At 38.6% G+C, this 15394-nt stretch overlaps 1 protein-coding gene and 1 long non-coding RNA gene across 2 annotated transcripts; one reads left to right on the top strand and one right to left on the bottom strand.

Annotated features, from left to right (window-relative positions):
• Nucleotides 1-1202: 1202 nt before the first annotated feature.
• reep5 (receptor accessory protein 5) lies at nt 1203-11115 on the bottom strand. The gene is made up of 5 exons (XM_026297869.2): nt 10914-11115; nt 10592-10685; nt 4131-4269; nt 3124-3292; nt 1203-1506 (listed from the first exon to the last, which is right to left on the bottom strand). The coding sequence occupies exons 1-5, from the start codon at nt 11029-11031 to the stop codon at nt 1457-1459; spliced, it is 570 nt and encodes a 189-aa protein (XP_026153654.1). The 5' UTR covers nt 11032-11115; the 3' UTR covers nt 1203-1456.
• Nucleotides 11116-11951: 836 nt separating this feature from the next.
• On the top strand, nt 11952-13619 carry LOC113125047 (uncharacterized). The gene is made up of 3 exons (XR_003295094.1): nt 11952-11982; nt 12594-12657; nt 13356-13619. It is a non-coding gene; the product is annotated as an uncharacterized LOC113125047 (long non-coding RNA).
• The last annotated feature ends 1775 nt before the right edge of the window (nt 13620-15394 follow it).

Here is a 15394-nt window from a genome sequence, read left to right as displayed (position 1 = left end):
ATATTGGATACATGAATTTCAGAGTTACAAACTAGATAATATTCCACAAGGCCTGTAAACATGTGCCCGAAATAAGCCATCCAACCAGATCCCCACAGGGTTGCCACACTGTCCTTGGTCCCACCTTGCACTCAATTTTCTCATTGGAGTGCCTCCCTCCCAGGAGAACACCGTCATCCTTACTATCACTGACAGGTTCTCTAAAGCAGTCCACTTTGTTCCCCTGCAAAAAATTCCTTCTGCAATTGAAACTGCTGAACTCATCACTATTCCAACTTTATGCTTTGTAGCATCCTGTGGGACATCATCTCCAACTATGGTCCACATTTTATATCTGCTGTGTGGAAGAGCTTTTGTCAGGCTATTGGAACCAAGGCCAATCTCTCCTATGGTTTTCACCCTAAGACCAGCTGCCAGATGGAGTGCCTTAATCAGGAACTTGACAAAGTCCTCAGATGTGTTTGTGAGTCTAAAGAGAACTGGAGTTCCAAAATTGCCTGGATTGAACACACACACACAATTCTCTTGTTTTCTGCCATAGGTTTGTCTCCATTCTAAGTCTCCCTAGGTTATCGGTCTGTGCTTTTTCCGGTCCAGCAGAGAGAACTAGCTGTGCCATCAGTTCAGCACCATATGCATATGTCCTACATCAGCGTGAGAGCAGCAAGCAGTTACTGGTGTTCCTTGTCTGAGTCCTCTGTTTTCCACACTTCGTAACCTGCCCCACTCACCTGAGATTTGCTTGCCTGATCCGGGTCCTCTCTGAGCTCCAGTAGTCGGTACACTCACCTGCCTTCCAGCCATTGTCTCCTAAAAATCTCCAGTCTACTCCTGAAAGCAATGATTCCAATTCACCAGCACTAAGAACTGCTGTCACCTCTCTGTCTCTTGAAGAAGACTACGTAGTCTAAGAAAGAGGAATTTTCCAGCTATCCACCATTGTCTGTTCTCTGTTAATAAAGCTTTGTCTCTGCACCTTTGCGTCCAGCCTCATTTTAATAACACAATATGTGACATTGGTGGAACCTGTAAACAACGTTAATCTGTTTTTTTTGTACAACAGCTAGAAATGTATAAAAAAATTATTAGTAAAAATAAGTTTATTACATTATTCTTCTCAGAAATTACACAACCTTAGCCATTTTGTATAACAATTTCTCTGTCACCTTTAGAATAAGGAAAAAAGAACAGAAATCAAAGAACCAGTTCAGTAACTTTGTCTTTATTTGGTTCCCAAAGCATAAGGCCAGCATACAGTTAACGTAGCCCTGCAGAAGGCAAAGGTAATAAGCAAAATGACATAGGGGAGTTACTTTGACACATGTGATGCATGGATAACATCTGATGAGGATTAAGATTATATAATTAACAACAGCACTTAAAAACTAAAATTTCAAGGCAACATTTCTCCTGTAACCGAATCAGCTCCGGAGTTGAAAAAGTGGAACCCTCTGTCTTAGGAGCTCTTCTTCTCCTCAAAAATAATGTTTGCTGTGGCTTTTTTGGCTGTGGACAGATTACACACAAATATCAGACGTCTCATTTATCTAGTCTAATAGTTACAAACAGTATGATGCTAAGCTACCATCACTGCAACATCCTGTAGATGTTGTTCTTTACAAGCTTGGAACTCAACATTTTGGAAATTAGTTTTTTTTAATATTACATTAAACAGAACAAAAAAAAGGCAAAATAGAAGGAACTCAGGAAAGAGGCTTAACTAAGAACATGGAGTTTGTTCACCCCGAGTTGAGGAAAACAGAGATAATTTTAAATCTGAGTGAGCTACCACAGCAAGTTAATTCAGTAATTAATCATATAAGTAAAACATATTGTGTCACTTATGAGGATTTAATGCATAAATCTGCAAAATCTTTAACACATTACTCTTACTATCCATTAATCATTAGGAAATTGGCACTCTCATCGATGTGGCATAAAAAAAAAAAGCTCAAGTGAAAGTAAAAAATAAAAGGACTTAATAAATATGGACTGACACTTTTAAAAAAGAATACACACAATGAATTCAAACTAATGAATATTTGTGTTGAGTGAAGCCAGTACATGTGTAAAGACCACCAAGAGGAGTTGAGACTAAAGAGGCACTGAATGTTTTCACAATCAAGAACAGAAGTACAGTTCTGCTCATAGGTTTACATACTCCTGAGAAATACTGGCCATGTTTTGGAAAATGTAACTAAACATACAGAAGATGCGCCTGCTTTTTAAAAATCACAACAACTGTAATTACTAAACATATTATCCGAACACTTTTCTTTATAAAGGAAAGTTTTCTGCATGGTAATTTAAATCTTTTAAAAATGGTCAGTATTTCTAAAATTGTGCCAGAGGTATGTTTATTTATGAGTTGTATATAGTAAGTATAAAGTTCATAATGTGTCTGCCTCAACAAATCCTAAGCTACAGTATAAGAAAGGGGAGTTGTATCTGTATCCTGATAATACTATGTACCGTATTTTCCGGATTGTAAATTGCACTTTTTTTACTCCTTTGGCTTGGCTTGTCCTCTGATTTATACAGCAAAGCAACTTATATGTGTGTATTCACAGTGAGTAGTCATGAGTGTTAGATGGCATGATTAATGGTTAAAACATTCAGTATCTCTTTTGACTTAATTACCCCTAATGTCCCTTGTGTTTTTGCATCTTCATACCAGGTTCTTTCAACATTAGTGTGGATAATCATTAATTATTAATTTTAGGTCACTGTGTGTCCTGTGGAAATCAGGTCTATTCTTCAGCCCATGCTTATTAAAGGCCTTTTATTTTCAAATCTTTTTCCCCTGTAAGAGCATCAGTGATTTGGGGGATTCCAGAAGTTTTTAATTGTTCTTCTACATAATTTTAATTATGATCTAAATAAATAATTTTAGCTGTGGAAAACATATGTTTTACAGTTAATGTTACATTTCATATGAAAATTCTTTCATGATCTCTCAATTTTTTTGACAAAGACAGTTAAAAGGATTTGTTGAGTTTGAAATAATGTAATATTGGCTGATATATAGTTTAGTTTAGTTTTTTTTCTCCTTTAATTAAAAATGCAGTGATGGCCCAGGCTCCATTTACAATAAACAGCACCCAGCCATGATAATTAACTCACCCTCATCTTTGATCTTGTCAGCAGCTTCTGATGCCTTGTCCTTGAGGTTCTTTACGACATCATCAATCCTGGCTTCATTCTTGAGGAAAAATGGCCGAATGATGCGGTTGTAAATCTGGACTGATCCATTAGAAGGAGTTGGAGCCATGCACCACACCAAAAAGGCACACTGGGAAAGAAAGCAAGATTGTACTTGTGAGATTATTCTCAAAGTCTGACTTTAAAGCTGTGGATTAAGATATACATAAACTATATTAAAACAAATCTGTAAACCTACTCATTTATCACATGATGACTGTCATTTAATTAGGCTGTCCCAAAACTCATACTTACATTAGTAGCAGTATTAAAGTGCTTACTTGTGTGACTATGGTATAACTGCCTCTGTCACCTACATGATTATGGAGGAGTATCAGAGCTTTACAGAGCTACACATGATTCATGAAAACATTTTGAGGCTCATAAAAATACATGGATCACTCAACCTCCTATACATTGTTGGTTGATTTTATTTCGGCATAATGAACAAATCAGCAGACTCATCAAAAAGCATATTCAGGACCTGAGAGGAGAATTAATTAAATGAGGTTACCTAGAATCATGCAAGTCTACCGCACATTAAAAAAAAACATAGCACAACATTATGATATTGTGAATACTAGTAAAACTATAACATATATGACATTTATGTCATCAGTATCAGATATGTGATACTACTCATATACAGTATCTCAGAAGTGAGTACACTCAGTGTTGTCACATGAAAAGATATAATTAACTTTACAAAAATGTGAGGGGTGTACTCACTTCTGTGAGATACTGTAAGTCTCATTTAGAAGCAGCAGGACCTACAGTTACAGGCTGTTCTAAGGAAAAGCACCAGTAGTAGTATTAATAAAGGGCTAGCAGCTGTGTTTTAGTGCCTAACAATGCAAATGCTAAATTAATTCCTTCATATTAACATTGCTACCATTTCATCCCACTTAGACTGTCTTTGTCTACTTTACCTTTCCAATATAATAGAATGGGAACCAAGACAGGAAGATATCAGCAAAAAATTCTGCCACACTGAAGACTCCATACACCACCCAGTAGGTCAGCCATTTAGTGTCGTCATCTTTGGTGGCACTTTCAATGGCTTTAATCCTTCAAAGAGAGAGGAACAATATGAAAGTCTTTCTTTTAATCTTTCATTATTTATTTTCTCTACTGCCACTTTTTTGTTTTTCATCTGCTCCTTTTTCTTTCCAGGACATTTCTGGCTTCTTCACAAAGTTTGTTACTGAACAAACAAACAACATGAATTTCTGGTGAGGAAGTTACTTCACTGCAATGTTTACAAAATCCCATAGAGAGCCTTAACCCAATAATGAAGTTCAGAGTTACCATAATGTCAGTAAATACAGCAGTGTAAATTTTGTTAACACAGATGATTATGAACAATGCTTATTGATGACTAGAACACCAGAACCAGCGTTAGAGAAAAAAAATTCTGCAGGTAAAATAGTATGTCTGCTGAGAAGCCAAGCTGGAAAGGTAAAATGGTAAAATAGCCAAAAGCTAGCGAGAAGGATGAATGGAAAAGCTTTGACCTGAGCCCACAAACAATCCTTGAGAACTCCCTAAGAGGCAACACAATCGCCAAATTGAACATCTTTGGAGACATCATCTACAATGAAGGCAGAGAAAGATTTGCAGAGCTGCAGCAGAGGATTCAGAATCAGAATCAGAATGAGCTTTATTTCCAGGTATGTTTACACATACAAGGAATTTGTTTTCTTGACAGAAGCTTTCACAGTGCAACATAATGACAGTGACAGGACAAAAAACAGATATTAAAAGAATAAAAATAGAACAAGTAGAACAAGTACAAGACCTAGGACCAAGCCAAGGACCACGAAAAGGAGGGCTCAAAGAACCTGTGGGACCAGATCAGAGTTAGGCTCACACACCCAGGGAGAGCAGAAGCTGAAAGAAAAGAGCTTCCTCCGGGACCCGTACAAGTATGCACATGGCTTACTGGAAGCGAGGTCTAGTGTTACCAGTTCACCCATTTCCAATCACCTGTTGTGGCCCCTCAAATCATGCGACATCACTTCATCAACAGTCCTGAAGATAGACGCAAAGGCAAATAACTACACCTGGAAGTAGCTTAGCCTTCCCCGATGCCTATCCACCTTAGCTCTGTTTGGGAGGAACACCTTGAGGCTGCCGATGAAAACCATCGGCTTGGGCTCATCACAGAAGGTGAAGGTGAGACTGCTACTTGAGCTGAAAGACACGCCAGACCCAGTGGTAAAAGTTTGTACTGGAAGAAAATGGGATGCAGCACATGTTACTACATGTACCATAACCCGTCTGAAAGACCAAGTGGTTGTGGGATTGGTACAGCATGGCAGGCCAGGCTTTGGATGGGGAAACATAGCCAAGATGTGTGGATGTTGACCCAAGCAAAGTTAAGTTTACTGATCAGGGGCACATATCATACTAGAACCTGCACTGTTGATACAGCACAGAACAGACTTTGTGGCCATCAGTGTCTCAGCCTACAGCACATCCTCACCGGGTGCAAGATTGCTCTGACCCGGGGCTGCTATGGGTAGCGCCATGACCACATCCTGTGGAAGCTAGCGGAAGTCATCGAAGCACACAGGCTCAAAGCGACCCTAGGGCGGCTCCACTGCCTGGAGATGTTCCAGGATTAACAGAGTGAAACATCAATGAAGTGTGACTCCAGGATGATGACTCTGCAGCAGCCCAAGCAGCACTGGTGGAAGTGCACCTGGCAGAAATGCCAAGCAGGTGGTCTCACCTGTGCTTTTATCTAGTCTGTTTCCTGTTGCACTTCAATGTTTGAGATAACTGCAGAGACAGATTCTACATTTGCAAGATGGACATACTCTCATTTTCAGTTCCTCAGAGAAAAGGCTAAGAATGTCAAGTGATGACACTGATGGTGTAACTTACAGATGATAATACAGGGTACGAATGTGCAATCGCACCTAAAGACATAGGTCTTGGCTCAATTCAAGTCAACCAAAAGCAGGGAAAGTGCAGTATGAAAGTGAACTCGGATGGGCAGAAAATGTAACAAATGTTGCAGCTTCGTTCCCCATCGAACCAAGTCTACCGCACTATTAGGTGTGAAACGACCTAAGGTTATCGGTGCCCTCTTCGTTATAAAGCAGTTCTCACTGGCATAATTTCTAGCACTTTATGTTGGCAAAAGGGGAATACTACCATGAAAATCAATCCGAATATGTGTGGTATACCAGCTAAAACCACTGTAACATATGTGTTACAAAGAGTGAAAAAACACTGATCATCCTATGCTTTTTCCTCGCTGGTAACAAACTTTTTACTGGTAACCTATGTCTAATACACTGATGCCAGTGATTTTTTTTAACAAAAGCGGGGTGGCAGGACAAGTTTGAGAAGCACTGGTCTAATTAAAATTTATTGAATGACTGGAACTGTTTTATAATTACATTTTTTATTATATTATACACAGTTTTAATTAACACTAATAAAATATTTTCAACAACATTATCATCACCTCAGCTTGACTGTTCCCCTATTCACTTAAACCCATACAGTGCTGGGTATGATAATTGTAGTGAATGTTTGTAAACAAGAAAACAAATGTTAATATTCTGTAGTTAACAGTTAAGTCAACTTAACTATGTATCTGAAAATTAGCTGAATTCTGTATACAGGAGACGAGACAATGCCACAGAAGGTTAGCCACTTCATTAGGAGCGTTTACACTTTTTTAATTAAAATTTTCCACCTTCTGTGTGGAGTTTGCATGTTCTCCCAGTGTCTGTGCGAGTTTTCCCTGGGTATTCTAACTTCCTCCCACAGTTGGGCTAATAGTTGAGTCTAAATTGCCAGTTAATTGCAAATAATTTCACAAGAAACATATCTGTATTTAAATGTGAGCGTGTGTGGTTGTATGTGTGGCCCTGTGCTGGACTGGTGACCTGTTCAGGTTGTACCCCTGCCTTTCAGCCAAAAAAGCAGGTATAGATAATGGATGGCCGAACTGCAATAAACTTGATGTTGATTCTCTCAAACTTCTCAGATGGTCTCCCTAGTTACCACTTATTTAGCTTACCTTCCTCTTAAACTTCTGTTTAGAGTTCAGACTCAGACTCATTTCACACAAACTCATCACTGAATCGGAGAACTCCCACTCAGATTAAAGACTGATATTATTACTTATGTACTAACTGACTAGTTAATGCAACCACAGGGGGGCACAATCCAATGTCTTCATGTGCCGGTCCCAAGTCTGGGTAAATGCAGAGGGTTGTGTCAGGAAGTGCATCCGATGTAAAATTTCAGCCAAATCAAACATGCAAATCACAAATATGACTTCCATACTGGATTGGTCGCAGCCCGGGTTAACAACGACCGCCACTGGTGCTGTTGACCTACAGGGTGCCAGTGGAAATTGGACTACTGTTGGTCGAAGAAGGAGAGGAGGAAGGCGTGTTCGTAGGCAAAGAGAGAAGAGGAAGGGCAGGAGTGTAGGACTTAGAGTAGGGACTTTGAATGTAGGGACTTTGTCAGGGAAAACTAGAGAGTTGGCTGATATGATGGAGAGAAGAAAGGTGGATATCTTGAGGGTTCAGGAGACCAGGTGGAAAGGTAACAAGGCCTATAGATTAGGAGCAGGGGTCAAGCTGTTTTATCATGGTGTGGATGGAAAGAGGAATGGAGTAGGACTTATCCTGAAGGAGGATTTTGCTAGGAATGTTCTGGAGGTGAAGAGAGTGTCAGATAGGGTGATGAGTCTGAAGCTGGAAGTTGAAGGTGTGATGTTGAATGTTGTCAGTGGTTACGCCCCACAGGTAGGATGTGAGTTACAAGAGAAGGAGAAATTCTGGAGGGAGATGGATGAGGTGATTCAGGGTATCCCTAGTGGTGAGAGAGTGGTGATTGGGGCAGACTTCAACCTGTTGGTGAGGGAAACAGAGGTGACGAGGAAGTGATGGGTAAGTTTGGTATGCAGGACAGGAATGCAAAGGACAGATGGTGGTAGACTTCGCAAAAAGGATGGAAATGGCTGTAGTGAACACATTTTTCCAGGAAAGGGAGGAGCATAGGGTGACACATAAGAGTCGAGGCAGGAGCACACAAGTTGATTACATCTTGTGCAGACGTTTCAACCTGAAAGAGATCAGTGACTGCAAAGTAGTGGTTGGGGAGAGTGTAGCCAGACAGCATAGGATGGTGGTGTGTAGGATGACTCTGGTGGTGAGGAAGATGAAGAGGACAAGGGCAGAGCAGAGGACCAAGTGGTGGAAGTTGAAAAAGGAAGAGTGTTGTGTGGCTTTCAGGGAGGAGCTGAAACAGACTCTGGGAGGTCAGGAGGTTCTTCCAGATGCCTGCGCATCTACAGCTAACGTGATCAGGGAGACAGGTAGGCAGGTACTTGGTGTGTCATCAGGAAAGAGGAAAGCAGATAAGGAGACTTGGTGATGGAATGAGGAAGTTCAGGAGTGTGTTAAGAGAAGGTTAGCTAAGAAGAAGTGGGACACTGAGAGGACAGAAGAGAACAGACAGGAGTACAGGGAGATGCAGCGTAAAGTGAAAGTAGAGGTGGCAAAGGCCAAAACAAAGGGCATATGAGGATCTGTATGATAGGATGGACTCTAAGGAGGGAGTGGTGGATTTGTACGGGTTGGCGAGGCAGAGAGACAGAGATGGGAAGGATGTGCAGCAGGTTAGGGTGATTAAGGACAGGAATGGAAATGTGTTGACAGGTGCCACAAGTGTGATGGAAAGATGGAAGGAATAATTTGAAGAGTTTATGAATGAGGAAAATGTCAGAGAGCACAGAGTAGAAGAGGTGACTGTTGTGGAGCAGGAAGTAGCAAAGATCAGTAAGGATGAAGTGAGGAAGACGTTGAAGAGGATGAAGAGTGGAAAGGCAGTTGGTCCTGATGACATACCTGTGGAGGTATGGAAGTGTTTAGGAGAGGTGGCAGTAGAGTTTTTGACTGGGCTGCTTAACAAGATCAGGAATGAGGACATCAGAGGGACAGCTCATGTTAGATGTTTTGGAGAAAAAGCCAGGGAAGCCAGATTGAGATGGTTTGGACATGTTCAGAGGAGGGACAGTGAATACATTGGTAAAAGGATGCTGAGGTTAGAGCTGCCAGGAAGGAGGCCTAGAGGAAGACCAAAGAGGAGGTTCTTGGATGTAGTGAAGGAGGACATGAGGATAGTTGGTGTGGGTGAGGAGGATACAGAGGATAGGGTTGAATGGAGGCAGATGATTCGCTCTGGCGACCCCTGAAGGGAGCAGCCGCAAGGAAAAGAAAAAGTAGTACTAACTGACTGGTTGAACCACCATTAAGGGATCTGGCACCCTGGAATTATGAAAATTGTGTATTATATTAATAATTCACAACCCAGACATTCTAAACATTCTTATGTTCGCTACAGAGATATTAAGTCAACCAAAACAAGGTCATCCATTACCACAACGTTCTGAGGATTTAATTGCTGAACTGTTAATTTATATCTTTACTTAAGCATGTAATTTTTAATGTTAAATTTGACAATTTGGCATCACAAATTTTTCAATATGACCTGAAACCACATTTTCATGTGCTTTAATGTACCAATGATGCTACCGTAACTGCATCACCTCTGAAACTTAAACAGACTAACAACATAAAAAACAGAATCGCTGAAACAGAATGACTGACCTTTAGCTCGTCTAAGACCAAAATCATGTTAATGTATGACAATATTAACAATATTAATTCAACTTCAAAAGTGATAATGATAATCATTTTTAAAAATCAACATGAGAACCACAAAAAATGGTATTCATTAATAATTATCAATCAAAAAAATATCAGAAAAAACTCCACAGCCTTTTATGTACTAAACAGTTCACTGATAGCAAGTAAAAACAGCTGATAATGTGTCAGGTCTGAGAAAATAAATAATTTTGAGTACAATTCTTCACTGGCATTTTAGTATGTCCTCACAACTTAAAAGGGCTGTTTTTGAGGAGCAAGGCTTGGTTTCAAGTTCATATTTGTAAATAGGTAAGGAGTTAAGATGTGATGGTTTAGATCAGGATATGAGAATGCATTATATCAGTGTCCTTACAACTATAGAAAAACGAATGTATGCATGTGTGTACTTCTATGTTTGTGAGCTATTCCTCACTGTCAGAATCTTCTGTGAGGTTAACACTTTAAACTGTCAAACCCTTGGCTTTTAGGGTTAAAATTAAAAATAAAGTTTCGATTAGAAATAGGGTAAAGAGGTTAGGCATTTAGTTGTGATGGTTAAAGTTAGGAAGGGTCTCATACTGTCAATGAGTGTCCTTACAAATAGAAGCCCTCGTGTGCACGTGTGCATGTGTGTGTGCGCGCGTGATGGGTGGGGCCTATAGGCAGGCCCTTCCTTGATAGAACTGCTCTTAGAGCAATATACTTACGATACGTAGGCTGGATAAAGAAAGCCGATGAGATTACACAGTAGGGAGGCTCCATAACCAATGACCAAGTAAACGGCGATGACAGCGATGACAGCTGGAATAAATCACAGCAGGTGTTTGTCATCCCCTTTTCGCAAAAACAACACTAAACACATTCTATTACACTCAATAATAAAATAAAGCAACGCTTCATTCCCTCAAGTAGATTATAAATCATGGTACATATAGGCTCCCCAGCCACGCGCTTTTTTTCTCTGACGCAGTCTGTCTCTTTCATGTTTTCTTTCCTTTTCCCCAACCCGGTTTCCCCGTCAACACTCACCAAGAGCAATGTACGTTCTGTTTACTCCAGTTTTTGCCTCGATTTTTTCAAGAATATCTGTCATAAGATTCTTTTCATGGAGGAACTTTTCAAATCTTCCTTTGAGTCCCTGCGCCATGGCTACACTTCCTTCTTTTGCGATGCTGATGAAATTGTTCAGAATCAAACTGCGACACCTCTGTTTTCAGCGGCGTCAAGTCCGGCACGGTTACACCTTACAGCATTTGATGACAAGCTTCAAAATAAAAGTTAATAAAATCATTTAGTCTTTAAATATAAAATCATTTAGTCATTAAAAATACAACGAATTGCTCATCACATTGATTTCCTTGTTTCACATGTTGCAAATATTTGATTTTTTCTTATTATAGTTTTAATAATATTTTTATTGCACTTTTATTGCTGCTATTTCCCTATCTTATGTCATACCCTACTGTTACAGTGATAAAACCCCCACTGTAAAATAATTAAAGGTAAATCTTGTCTTATCTTATCCAAACGCCAAGGTATAATTAGGCCTCTTACAATGTTTTTACAGTTCACTTGATTTTGGAAAATGTCAGCATGTCATTGGGTGCCTTCACCGAGAACAGTTGTAACAAAACCAACTATAATAACAATACATGACTGTTTGTTTATTCCTCATTGTGGTGTTTCAGTGTTGTTCCAATTCCAAATTCCCCAAATAAGTATTGCATATTTATTCTGAAGGTAAATGGAAGTAAATGTGATCTCATGCAGCTACAGTAGACTAAATATATATAGCTTGATGCAGAAAGCACAAAATAGTAACCCCCTATGTTTAGTCTTACAGGTGATGCATTCTCCCACATTGTGTAAAAAAACTAACATCTGATATTTAGACTTATGGGTTGTTAAGGTTAGACATTGGAAATAATCAGATTAGGGACTACCAGAGCTGCTGAAGAACTTTATGTATACCTTAGAATAATATCTCCTGAGAGGTTAAATTCAGGGCAAAGTAGTATCAAATAAACACAGCCACACCCTTCCTTGCATTGATGACATTGCAAAATACAACTGCTGGCATTGTTTGAAATATCCTGCAGTATGTACCCATCTTTTTATTTAACATTATTAGTTTTTTCTCACATTTAGTACTTTGGTGTTTTTATAGTGTATTTCGAGTTTATATAGTGCATATAGACTTTTTCCTATAATAAAAAAACATGGATTATCTTATGTGTTTCCTAACAAACAAATTTTTATTTTCATATTCCATCCATCTGTCTGTTATCTATATCCCCTTATTCCTATTTAGGCTCACTAGGATCTGCTGGAGTTTATTATTTTTATATTATTTTTATATAATATAAAAATAATATAATATTTATATTATTTTTATATTATTATTATATTATTCAGGCTCACACACACACCTGACCAATATAAATTGGGAGGAAGGGATTGTCATTCAACACTATATTGTCAGCTAAAAAAGAACCAAAATACAGGTTATTGACAGCATCTGTGCTGTACTGACATATGGAATATGAAAGTAACATCATGTAAGTTACCCTCTAACCTCTCACCGTTCTGGCGCAATCATAGAAAAACCGGTGTACATTTGTTGTGAAAAACTGCTGCTAGATCATCTGAGGCATGACTGGACGAATTACTTCATTTTAAGTAAATCTTAAACCTTCTTTGTTTTCACAGCAGATATCTGGCTTTCCTCTGACATGAGCTCATGATGTGCCAAGCGATCATCAGTGCAGCACTTGTAATTGATCTTTCTTTATTTGATGATGCTAATTACAGGACACACTTTAGTTTAACATGTCCCTGTGGTCAAATTCTTTTGAATCTTTTCTAGGGGTACCATCATTTTTGTCCAGGCCATTTACATTAGTTTTTTTAAACACTTCTGTTGAACCACAATTCAAAAGTAATGTCTGATTTTCGTTAGTTTATTTTCAGTAAATTTTTATTTATTATTACTTTTGTCCCTTTCAAGTTATTTAAGTGAGCATTGTGAGTTTTTTTTTTTAAATGGTAGGGTACCAACAATTTTGTCCACGTGTAGAAACAAACAGTGAAACCTTTCCAAGAAAAAATACCGCCCTTAGTGCTTACCACATTTTTTATTTTTGCACATGAAAAGGAGTCTTTTCTTTCTTTTCCTTCCTAAGTTTAGTTAATGTCTTTTTAAGCAAATCATCTGCAGTTTATTTAGCTGCTCATGTCTGACTGTTTCTATAACAGAATTAATAAATCTGTCCATGTTTGAAAAGAAGTTCCACAAATGGCTGGCTAAGATTTCATACAAAAATCAAACTGCAAAAATTTGTCATCAGCTTAGCATCATCATCTTCATTCTCTATCTTCACCAGGTCACCTGTTTCATTGATATAACTCACTCATTTCTTCCTGTGTTTGTATCTCACATTGCTTGATTCTTTGTTCTCTAATTCCTACCAGATTCTGGGGGAGCAACTTTGGCATCTACCACACCTTGTTCCACCACCTGTTGCTGACACCTCTACCTGCAAGCTGTTCATCTGAACTACTGCTTGCATCCTGCTCTCTGTGAAGACAAGATTAGCAATTATGCCCAAAGTCCAAAATATTTCATGCTGCCACAGCCTACATACAAAGTATAGAACCCATTCTCAAACCTAGCTTTAAAGTGAACCCCACACTTCTGCAGAATCATTTAGACAGATAAATTCATGTCTCTGCAAAAAACTGAATGTTGCAGTCTGGCAAACACCTGACACAAATGCTGGGGAGATAGTTACAAACACGTTATCTGGTATGAGGCATTTACACAACAGCCTTTCTCAGATGTGCCATATTTAATGTTCCTGTGTTTAGCTTGTTTTACAAATCTTCTACAGCCAGGAGAATGTGTTTCACAGTGTATTGAGGCTACAACTCAAACCCTATGTCTAATTGTCAGGGGAGGCACACCCTCGCCATTTTATTATTTTTTTACTTACAATATTTTTTGCTCATTAAATTTACAAAAGGGTGAATTAACATAAGTTACGAAGATAACTATGGTTCTGTGAATTCCTGGAAGTGGCCCAGTGGCAGTAAATAGAATGGGTGTATCACATTTCACTTTATGCAGGTCAAGATAAAAACAAAGTGTCACATTTGTGACATGTAGGCTACAGATGAGATTCAGTGTCACACTTTATTGCAGTATTGCAGGAGGAATGCAGTGGTTATTAGTCTGTTTAAACCTATTAGCCCGTTTGTAGATGTGCAAATATACAGGCACTGTGGCAGTGTTACGTCTGTGAGGAACTGACTGAGGCCCACGTGCGGATAACGAAAAGTTCTTTATTGAGAAAGCCGAAAAAAGGAGAAACTCAACTCAGGCAGGGATGGTCAGGGACAGGCACAAAACAAAACTCCATAGCGTGGTAAATCAGCTCAGATCCAAAACTCTACGACCAGTTCGAACACTCGGATTCAAACTCAAACATAGCCCCGGTTCAAAATGTGACTCAAACTAGTTTGAGTCTTCTCAAACTTATACTCGAGCCAATCTGCTCAACACAGTATCGATCTTTTGAAGCGGAAGTGTCGCTGAAAATTGTTTCGATCTCTGTTTTAACAAGCCCCAAATCACGTGACCGACAGAGAGAGGCAGGACAGGAAAACAGAAACCAAAATAAAAGTCCATACAGGAAACGGAAAACATTGGGCCATGGCAGGCAGATAAGTAGTTGTATATTGAATAATGTAAAACGTGTCTGCTATTTATCTACTGACCCAATTCCTGTAAATAATCTCGGTGGGAGTGGGGGAGGTGACTAACTTTATGTTTACTTAAGGTTTCCCTAATTATAAAGAAGAAGAAGAAGAGTACTTTATTATTCCCCAAGGGGAAATTCAATAAATATAACGTATATATATATATATTATAACGTATATTTGAGTATATATAAAATATATAAAGACATCTACTTTAGAAAAACTTTGATGTATATATGCCTTTTAGTTAATGCCAGGGAAAAATAACCTGGCCCAAAACTTCAACTAGCTCTTTTTCTAAATTTTGAATCAAGGTTTTTTACCTTTTAAGAATTGCATGAAACTCTGAGTTAATTAAATCAACTTATTTTGATCTAATTAGGACTTGGTTTTAATTTCATGTCAAGTTATGGTAGACTTATTCTGATTTATCTCACCTTGATTATTTTGTCAATTCATGTTTAATTCAAAAGAATCCAAAAAATTAAAATCTAATAAATTTTAAGTTTCATAGCCTAATTCTAATTTAGTAGTGCAATGTTTTTTTTCTTAGCCATTCTTGAGGGTTTTTAGTTGTGTGTTTTGGGTCATTATCCTGTTGGAGGACCCATGACCTGCGACTGAGACCAAGCTTTCTGAATGGGCAGCAGATTTTGCTCCAGAATACCTTGATAGTCTTGAGGTTTCATTGTACCTTCTCTTTTATTTTTATTTCAAGTTAATTTTCTATACAATCTGCTGTCTTTTATTTT

The sequence above is a fragment of the Mastacembelus armatus genome, chromosome 12 (assembly GCF_900324485.2).
Source record: "Mastacembelus armatus chromosome 12, fMasArm1.2, whole genome shotgun sequence".
NCBI lineage: Eukaryota > Metazoa > Chordata > Actinopteri > Synbranchiformes > Mastacembelidae > Mastacembelus > Mastacembelus armatus.
The sequence above is the reverse complement of the archived record's forward strand: the minus strand, read 5'-3'. Positions and strand labels throughout refer to the sequence as shown.

Bases quoted from the DNA above. Each gene is read 5' to 3' on its own strand.
- reep5 (XM_026297869.2), bottom strand. From the start codon at position 11,031: ATGGCGCAGGGACTCAAAGGAAGATTTGAAAAGTTCCTCCATGAAAAG. The intron at 4,270-10,591 runs GTAAGTATATTG...CTCTCTTTGAAG, and splicing joins CTTTATCCAGCCTACGTATC to GATTAAAGCCATTGAAAGTG. The intron at 1,507-3,123 runs GTGAGTTAATTA...ATCTGTCCACAG, and splicing joins TGACAAGATCAAAGATGAGG to CCAAAAAAGCCACAGCAAAC.